General features: G+C 39.9%; 3 protein-coding genes across 3 annotated transcripts; 2 read left to right on the forward strand and 1 right to left on the reverse strand. All coding sequences in view use genetic code 12, as the record gives it.

Annotated features, from left to right (window-relative positions):
• Nucleotides 1-339: 339 nt before the first annotated feature.
• Nucleotides 340-2,304, forward strand: CANMA_003990 (uncharacterized protein; the record flags this gene model as incomplete). The annotated part of the gene is made up of 1 exon (XM_051816218.1): nt 340-2,304. One exon carries the CDS (start codon nt 340-342, stop codon nt 2,302-2,304), a length of 1,965 nt encoding a protein of 654 aa, XP_051670409.1.
• Nucleotides 2,305-2,334: 30 nt separating this feature from the next.
• Nucleotides 2,335-6,972, reverse strand: CANMA_003991 (uncharacterized protein; the record flags this gene model as incomplete). The annotated part of the gene is made up of 1 exon (XM_051816219.1): nt 2,335-6,972. The coding sequence occupies one exon, from the start codon at nt 6,970-6,972 to the stop codon at nt 2,335-2,337; it is 4,638 nt and encodes a 1,545-aa protein (XP_051670410.1).
• Nucleotides 6,973-7,338: 366 nt separating this feature from the next.
• Nucleotides 7,339-9,390, forward strand: CANMA_003992 (uncharacterized protein; the record flags this gene model as incomplete). Its single annotated transcript, XM_051816220.1, has 1 exon — nt 7,339-9,390. The coding sequence occupies one exon, from the start codon at nt 7,339-7,341 to the stop codon at nt 9,388-9,390; it is 2,052 nt and encodes a 683-aa protein (XP_051670411.1).
• Between the last annotated feature and the right edge of the window lie 459 nt (nt 9,391-9,849).

A 9,849-nucleotide genomic window follows, 5' to 3' on the forward strand; every position in this document is an offset into this window, starting at 1 on the left:
AGAAGACAGTAGAAAAGGACTAAGCTCAAACAAAAAAAAAGGTTTGATATCATTTCATACTTTAAATCTAATTGCCCTAATTCTACAGAACCAGACTCAATCTGGTTAAAGGTATGGGAATTCTTTTGGGTAATGTTGTAGTTTGAAAAATTATGTCGCATTGGTATGAAAAATAAATGTCGCTCTGGTATGAACAATTATGTCGCACTCGTATGAAACAAAAATAAAAAGACTGTACTAAAAAAAAAACAGACAGGAAGTAGTGCCGCATAACAACAATTGCAAAACCTCTTCCACAGTCCTCCTCCCGCTCTAAAAAATCCACGACAGTGTGGCTCAATGGGGTCAAGCGAAGATGACGAAACTCTCAAAATTTTAGCTTCGATTCGAATTAGCAAGCTGATTGACGATGTTCAATTGAAGTATCTAGCTCAACAAGGAGAAAAGGGATACCTGGAGCGTGTAATACGCGATGTTTTAAATACAGTGTTTGATCTCAGTCGTCGTTCAGTACTGGATCCTGTCAAGCACACATTGGTGTCCTACTGCTTGAATCCATGCTGCAACATGTCAATTCAATCGTTGCTTCATGTGTTAGCTAACCTAGGACCTACTCAAAGTCGAGTTCATGGAGTGGAACACGCTCAGTCTAAAAAAGTTCCTGTTGCTTTGCAGGTCGAACTATTGAGCCAAATTGCAACTAGAATTGAATTTTTTGCAACTGCAATTCAAACACATTCCTTCATTGTTTTGCCTATCCTAATAAAACTAATGGCGTATGAATTCTTGCGGGACCACGTTTCAAGTTTGGTTATTTTTATCTTCTTGCACAACAACTCACCAGAACTAATAACCTTCAAGAACAGGAAGCAAGAGGATGAGTTTTATTTTACTACTAGATGGGAATCTAACTGGATCAGAGGCTTAAAAGTCAAATTCCCTGCAGATTCAAACTTGCGACGTTTAATTGAAGTGATTGAAGTGACTACTAGTGCGAAGCCACTTTCTCTGACTCTATGCACAATTACTGGGAAGGGTAAAACTGGCATATTATGTTTGGGGACAGGGGAAGAAAACGTTAAACGCAGAAAGAAGAATTCTGATTCGAAAGGCAGCATGACTCGAGACATGATGAGTAGCTGGGTACCCATTGGTACACCCAGTAACCACTTGGAAGCTTCACAAAAGAACTCGTTTGCCATTCAGCTATGTACAAATAAGTTGAATCTAACTGACGTCGATAATTATTTGAAGATTACCTCCTTCCAGAACAAAGATTTTTTGAACCATTGGATTGTAAATGTTTTATGGCACTTTCGACGCTTTAATAAAGACAATTTTAGTATAGGCCTGATTAATGAATTCGTGTTAAATTTGAACCATCAAAAAACCTGGTCTCAGCTGTTCCACAGGAGGATCAAATTCATACGACTAGTGCAGGCAAACGTCGATGAATTGCGGTCAATGATTATCAATGACCAGGTAAATTTGGAAGCAAACTATTCCCAAAAAGGGAACCCTTATTATCTGCATTTGAGTGAGGAATATCTCAAAGAAATATTATTGTTACTTGAAGTAAGTATGCTGAGAAATCCCGAGATTTTGACAGAGATATCCCCCCTATTATTACAACTTACTACTCAGTTCAGCCCCTGGATTGGCGGTACGGTGGTGAGAAAAATACTCTTGTTATATAGAAAACAACGGGAAGCAGATATTTCACTCAGTACTAGCATTGCAGTGCCACGTTGCGTCGTCTACTTCCTGTTGCTACATGGTGATTTGAATGTATTGGACGAAATTTGTTTCCACGTTGCTGAAGAGAAAAAGCTTCATTACACTAGCGACAAATTGCGAAGGATGCAAAACTCTTTGACCATGGATTTCGTAAATATGGTTTGGAGAGGAAAGTTCCTCAGTTTCAATCGGCGACAGGATTCCCCACATAAGGCACTTTTTCTCAACCCTTTCTTATTGCCGAAGTTGGCGCACAACACTTGCATCTCCAGCAGTGAACTTGACGATATCGGGGGAATTTTGATGAGTCCTACCTTTGTTTTCACTGCAACTAAAATTTTGCGACATTTGGAAGATCAGCATAACCTTGATGTGCGAATTGAAGGTCCCTTAACCGAAGAGAATGTAACTTCGATGCGGGCAGATGAACGAACTGAGTGGTTACCCTTAACTCGGGAACAAATCAAGCTTGAAATCCTAAAGGTCCTCGATCTGAGAGGTTTTACGGGTATTTGTGATATGATGTTCAAGTCTTTGAAGTCATTGTCAGGAGCAAGAGGGAATTAGAAAGGTTTGAAATTAGATTATTTAAAATATCTATGGACGATCGTTCAATCTTAGTATCTCTCGCTTGTCGTCGTCAAATACATTGACGGTATCAAGTTCAGAATCGTAATAAGATAATGCTGGATTTTTAAGCTCTATCATTGGATTTTCCTGAGCCGACTTTTCCATTTCTTTTATCAACTTTATCATACTATTTTCGCCATAGTTAACACCATATGATGCACTAATAGGTATAACCCCCTGCACCCAGGCGTCAACAATCCGAGCCCTTTGCTTCGTTCCGAGACGGGATATAGGAAATTCACCCTTTTTGATGAAGGCAACAATGTCAATTATCAAGTGGTGCTTGCTAAATACCGTGTTTATGATAAGGGGTACCAAAGATGCAAAGTAACGCGTTCGTTTTGACTCACAGACAACAACAGTGTAGTCTGCACACCGGAACACACATGAACCATTCTTGTAGATATCTGCATGGGAAAACTCAATAGTGTTTTCAATGTCAATTGGAAAATGATGCAATCCCATCACTTCAAAAGTATCAGCAATTTTTCCCAATACAAAAAGTGGTTGAAACGACGAAATTTCATTTTCATTCCGGTTGGCCTTGTTTTTTGTAATCGTGATGTTGTGTAAGAACCCCAACTCTCCTGTTCGAAGGTAAGTCACACCCGGGTTACCGTCTTCAATCTTTCCATTAAATTGAATCGGCGTAAAGTGGTCAATTGGTCCACGAGGTCCATTTGTAAATGAAGTTAGATTGGCTTCTGAACAGACCCAAATTTCACCATACTCGCCCTCTTTACATATTTTCCTCGTTTCAGGGTTGACTATGGCAATCTCTGTACAAACAGGCACCATTCCAGAGTCTTGCACATGTAGTGCATTTGGCACATCAGACTGATTCACCACAGAAATATAACCCTGTCTTAATGCCACCGGATCCAAGTATAGGTCAACAGGTGCAACAGTCATATAAGACCGAGTCGAGATTATCGGGTTAAAGTGATGATTGTGGACCGTTGACATCGATGCAGCACTCAACTTTGTAGGCTGGAAAACTTTAGCTATCTTTCGCAAGAAGTCCACCTCGACCCTACTTTCGGTACTAATCATCATGTTTTTCAAGTGCGCTAGATTGAAACCTTTTGGAGAGAATTTGATGGCGGCATATTTAAGCATTTGCTCAGTAACAAACACATCCTTCACCTTGTACCTTGCGAGCGTTAAGAAAAACGACAACGGGTTCTCTGCGTAATTAACAGGCGAGCTTAGGTACGTTGTGGTTCCCAAAAATACCCCTAAAAGACATGCTTGAACAAAACCAATTCCAGAAGCATGTCTCACACAGCCTACAATCGAGGATTGGGAACTAAGATTGCAAGTTTCCTTGAACACTTTACATACCCCAATGATGTTTTTGTGGCTTAAAGTGGCCCCAACACGATAATGATCAGACGTGAAGTTGAGCCACACCAACGCAATTGCATCATCGTTATTGCTCTTATTGGAACCCAGAAAAGCCGCAATTTTTGTTGTCAAAGAACTCACATTTGATACTTTACTGAGTTTTGTAGTATTTTTGATCTTTAACGACTTCACTCGCTTGTGAGTAACCTTTTTCAACGAATCTGCTATCGGTCCATTTTTCAAAAATTTCTCAACTTCATCATTAACCAATATTTCTGAAATATCAAAATCCCTGATTACCCCAATAAAAGCAGGAAAGTCTTCACCAATCCTGTTCGAGTCAAAAGGAAGCATCGGGATGGGTATCACGCCACAAATAAAACAAGCATATATGGCCACAGCAAAGTCTTCTGATAAAGAATACATCAATATGAGGTACTGTCCTGCCTTAATGTTGGCCTTATCTATCAAATATTGACATACAGCATGGACTTTGTGCTCAAATTTTTTCCAAGTTAAAGGCTTATTCTTTCCGCTCACATCCACATTCTGAAAAGCAATGGCATCCCCGTTTTTAGCAACACGAAGCTTGAGAATATCACATATTGTTTTATAATCTGACAAAGTTGTTCCAGTTTTGTCGTCAACGGTTTTGGCCCGATAGTCAATGGCAGAATACTGATTGGGGAAATTGTTCAACGCCTTATTTCTTAACTCAGAAACGTATGGCGACCAAATACCACCAATAACATCCTCACCATGCGGTATAAGACTGATTGATTTCCTAACAAAAAATTTAACAAAATCTGCTTTCAAGGTGCCTTCCAAAAATTTCTTTTTGCATAGCATATTTGCGATTTCTCTACCGCCGCTTCGCATTATTTTCGGTAAGGTGTCACAATCAACCACCATCACGCAGTACAATCTTAGCGAATGCCTCTTATAGAGGGTATCAAAGCATTTTTGGGCAATCGCATTCAATACCGGTTCGTTGAGCGGAGCTCCACTATTTTGATCAAGGTCTCCAACTTTGGCTTTTGCTCCTCCATTATTCGCATCTGCACCACTCGAATCTTCAAATTGCTTCCGTATCACTTCAGCTTCAACTATAGCAACAGGCAAGTATTCGTTACCAACAAATATATCAAAAATCGTACAGTCGTAAATTTGTTTCACTTCGCTTGCCAAAGTGGCTAGCAAGTGTGAAGAATAGTGGTATCTTGATCCTGAATACTGCCCAAGATCTAGTGTTGTTTTCTTGAACGACGGATGGTCCATCCAGCTAACTCTTTGTCGAATTCTGTCTTCGTACAAGCCCAAAATATATACCTTACCACCATGCGTGAATCCCAAAAGCCCCGTTCTCAAAAAATCCATCTCAAGCAAACCATCTGGTCCACGGCATTTAGCATGAAATATCAGCTTCGATTCTTTTCGCAAGCCGTAAAAACCACCGGAAAGACAGGGGCTATCGATCCAAATTTCGCCCAATTCTCCTTTTTGAACCAATGTTGCCAGTTCAGGGTTTACAACAGCCAATGTCGCATCAGGAAGAGGATATCCAAAGGCATCAACCCTGAGGTAGTTACTACCAATATCATCCGACGTAGATGGGTTAGTTTCCACAATTTTAACCACATTCCTAGTTAAACACTCCTTATCAATAACCACGGATGACAAATCACTTGATTCTTCATCAGATACTGTAACTCCCATTTTGTCCTTGCCTCCAAGCCAATCTCTAAGCGATATCACCATGCCACCGTACTCACTCAAAGTGAGCATAGGGATGATTGCATTCTCTGGATGCTGGCATCCTAATGGCCTAAGGTATCTTTGTGCTAATATCTCCATAAACTCTCCATCTATAGTCAAAGCATTCACTAAGACCCATTTGACAGACGAAAAATCGACTCGTTGAGTTTTAGAGAAATATCTCGTTGCACTAGGCGATTCTTGGTAGTCATAAGTGACTCTTTTTAGTCCGAGGTAATCTGCCAACAACAAAGAAGCACGACATCTTGTTAAAATATTGGCATACAAACCTTGCATTTCCATCACTCTTTGTGGAGCCCAAAACAATACATTCCCGCTGTAAATGGTGAAAATTACCCCTAATATGAGGCCAATGGAGAACCTAATATCCAACGTAGCTAAAACAACCTTTTTGTTTCCTTTATATTCGTGGCTGCTACGGCGAAACGCTCCTCCTGAATTTGGCAAGCTCAGAAGTGCTGCATCTAGACATTGCATTTGATGTGATATGGTCTTGTGACTAAGTGCAATTCCTCGTAGCTCCCCAACTGGAGATCTTGAAAACTCAATATATGCCAAATTCATATTCTGCGCAGAATCACGTTTGTTTTGATGCTTGGAATTCCAAGAAGATAGCTCCGACTTTTTCGCAGAGCCAAAGTCGGTGGTCCTCCATCGTAATAGTTTTGCAGGCCATTGTATTCTCAGATTTTGAGCGTTGAGTCTTTCGAGCTCTTTTGCCACTGTATCAGAATATAAAAGAAGCTTGGACGATGTAAGCGTAAGGATGCTTAGAACTTCACTCAATGATATGTCTTGGTGTATAGGTATAGCGGTAACTCCTGCTAAAAAGCATCCAAATAACGCCGCAACAAACTCAGTAACCTCCCCATCCTTGTACAAAAGAATGACGGTATCACTGTTTTTCATGGATGATTTGTGTTGAATTTCGTAAGCTATTTTCACAGCTTTCAAATATAATTTTTCCCATGTAATTGAATTGACTTCTTTTCCTCTCGAGTCCAACACCACGAAAGCCAAGTCAGATTTGTAGATGCTAGCTCTGTTTTTCAATATATCTAGAATGTTATCTGAAGTTTTGTTGTCTGTAAAAAACGTTGCCGATCTCCTTGGTTTGAGTGGTAGCTCCAACAGATTCGGATCCAAAGGGAAATAATCTTGGTTTTGTCTTTGGTGAAGTCTGTTGACCGACTGCATTATCTCCTCTCTTCGGTTTATGTATGTCCACTGGTCGATTGATTTATTCACCAAAAAGTCCTCATCCAACTTTTGTAACAATATGGCTAAGTCGGGAGGGATATCGGAGGTGCTGCTTGTGATACCACTCGTACCGACGCCGGGAGATAAGCCTGAGGAGTTCAGCATCAAGTGCGGATCTTTTGACGTGAGTGTGCCGAGGTCGGGGTGTAATGCAGCAGTTGATGCAGATCTTTGTCTCTCGTTTGAAGGAATATGAATGGAATCCAAGTTCAGTTGAGTCATAGTTTTACCAATTGTGAAAACTGGTCATAAGCGTTGTATGTTCAGCCACTTTTTCTGTAATTTGTTTGAATCCTTGCAAAAGTGCTTTCAGTCAAATCGTTTATTTTTTGAGTTTTTTATTTTTTTTATTTTTTATTTGATTTTTTATTTTTTTTATTATTTATTTAGCTAAGTATTTCATTTTTCCACGGCATCGCTTCCTGTATTCGGACTTAGTCCAGTATAACAACATACGGCCTAAAGTTGGAAAAAAAATAGGGGAACTATAACTCACCCAAAGTTTCAACTTGCTCCAGAGACCAATATAATAGAACTTTGGTGTAACTACATTATAATTTGCGTATTATGCTACGACTAACAAACCACATGGTGAGGCTGCCAACGGCGATGATATCTTTCAGCAGGCACTTACTAGGCAAAACCCGTCATTTGTTTGTTCCTAGGGCATCTACAACTTCACAGCAAATACCTCAAAGGGAAATAGAAGACAAGATAGAGCATCAAATAGAGTTGAAGAGGTTACTTCAGAGGCAAAAATACAGAAATAATAATGGCAAAAATGTCAGGAAATTGGCAAGAGACGAGTTACGCTCTTTGAGAGAGCTAGCGACGGAAGTTTCATTGAAAGCAAATGATGGACTACATGACGACTCAACATCTGATTCGACGGAGAAAGTGTTTGAGGCTATACACTCACAAAACTTGATATCAAATCCTGAGCTGAAATCTTCAAAGTATGTGTTCCCCTCTGTGATCAATGACAAGCTTGGCCTAGCTTCGACATACTTGATACCCGGAAATGGAGAATTCAAACCTCAATGGGCTCTTATAGTGCAACAATTGGAATTGAGTGGAGGCTTTACAGATCTTGATACGAAAACAGTGCATGCCTTTGTAAAAACAATACCACCTGCAGATTTAAAAAAGCTCGTTCCACAACTAATTCAGATGTGTTCAGATGCAGAAATAGAGATCACCCCTAAAATTGAGCTCCTTTTTTTCAAATCGCTTGCAACTGGAGGTACAGTAACTTCAGCGGAAATCCAATCAATGGAAGCATACTTTGAAAGATTCTTGGAACAAAATGAACAGAAACCCGACTATTATGAAACGATGATTTGTGGGTACATCAAAAATGGCAACATGAAGAAGGTGGAAAAATTGTTGAATACTATGCAGTTAAAGAATGTTGAGATAACGCGTTCTATATTTTCATCAATACTTCAGGGTTATATCTATTATACCCACGACCATGCTAAAGCATGGGAGACATTTAATGCGATGAAGTTCTTGTCCAAGAAAACGCAGCCAAATGAGCGCAACTACACCGACATGGTCTTTTCATTTGTTAAAAGTAACAGATTGGAAGGAGCGTTGGATCTCTATCAAGAGATGTTGGATAATAACATAGCCCTAAACCAGAATGTCTTGGCTTCGTTGGCGAGAGGATGTTGCAAGAGCAAAAGATTTTCGACGAAGTCATGGGATTTTGTTTTCAAAATCTATGATCAAGGTTTGCTGCCAAACTTACAAACCTACGAGAGTATGCTAAACATTTCTGCCTTAGAGGGTAGTGTAGACCTCACAAGGGCACTATTTGCGAAATTGATACAAACCAATTCTGTCACATCGAAAGCAGTTTTATATTTGATGATGTCATATTCGAAGCACGACCATTCGAGTCGCGAAAAAACCAAACGTAGTGCTATTGAATTCAACGAACGAGGTCGGATTTTTAAACAAAACGTGATGCAGGATGTCGATTTTTCAGAAATCCAGGGTGGATTCCCTTTCCTCCCCTTGATTAGCTTGCCTAACAATGATGCAGTCCTTGCTGAAGCGACTGCTATTGTGACATTCATAAAGGACTTCAAACCTTGGCTTTTGACTCCGCAATTGGTCACATCATTTTTGAATACATGCGTTCAATTGGGATCGATGGAAGGGTTTTTAAAGCATTATGAAAACCTCACTTGTCTAGAAGCTACAGCTATCCCTAAATCAGGAGGTGATGGTTTGGAGGTGATTGATAAAGTGGAAACCAACCTTTACAGAATTTCCAGGGATACCCCGATTTACATCACAGCACTAAAGGCAGCTGCAAAATTCAAGAACTACGACTTTGCAATGCAACTTCTTAAAGAACGTGGTTGCTACAGAAAATCAATCGTGTACCAAAGTAAGCCAAAGAAAATTCAGCATGTGGCAGATTTTGAGTTTGCTAGAGCGTTAGTAGAGTGCTTCAAAGATTTAAAGATGTTGAAGGATGCGTTGTCGATCGTGCTTCTGTCAGAAGAAAAATTTCCTTGGAGCTGGAAGGAATTAGGTGGCTTGGTCGGTGCTGCATTGACTATTGAGGATTTGCAAATGGTGGAAACAATCAAGCGAGTGATTAGAAACAATAACAATAGACGCTAAAGCGTAACTTGTAAATAGGAAATAAATGGATCACTCAATTTTTATATATTCAGGGTGCAAATTGGCTGGTTGGTTGCACGAAATTAAAGATAATGCACTGTTTATCCATGTAGCTATCAGCCAATGCTGGTTGTACATGAGAGTCTTTTAACACCTCCACATGTAAATAGAGAGGAGGATCAGAGGCCGAACCAAGTTAATGAGTAGAAAAGTAACTAATAGAGGTCAAAACCTACAGATCATTGATTGATTGATTGATTGATATGAGTGGGAAATACATGAGCTTCGCAAAAAAGCCAAGCGAAATGAATTGACAACCAACCTCTCTCCTAAAATAAAAACCACACCACCTCTCCTAAAATCCAACATTGAAATCCAATCCCTACCGTCTTCAGTCAACTACAAAATCCCATCATTGACTCGGGAAACTAGTTGGCCATCTAGCACCATTGTACAACT

This window comes from Candida margitis (genome assembly GCF_024628925.1).
Source record: "Candida margitis strain CBS 14175 chromosome Unknown scaffold119, whole genome shotgun sequence".
NCBI lineage: Eukaryota > Fungi > Ascomycota > Pichiomycetes > Serinales > Debaryomycetaceae > Lodderomyces > Lodderomyces margitis.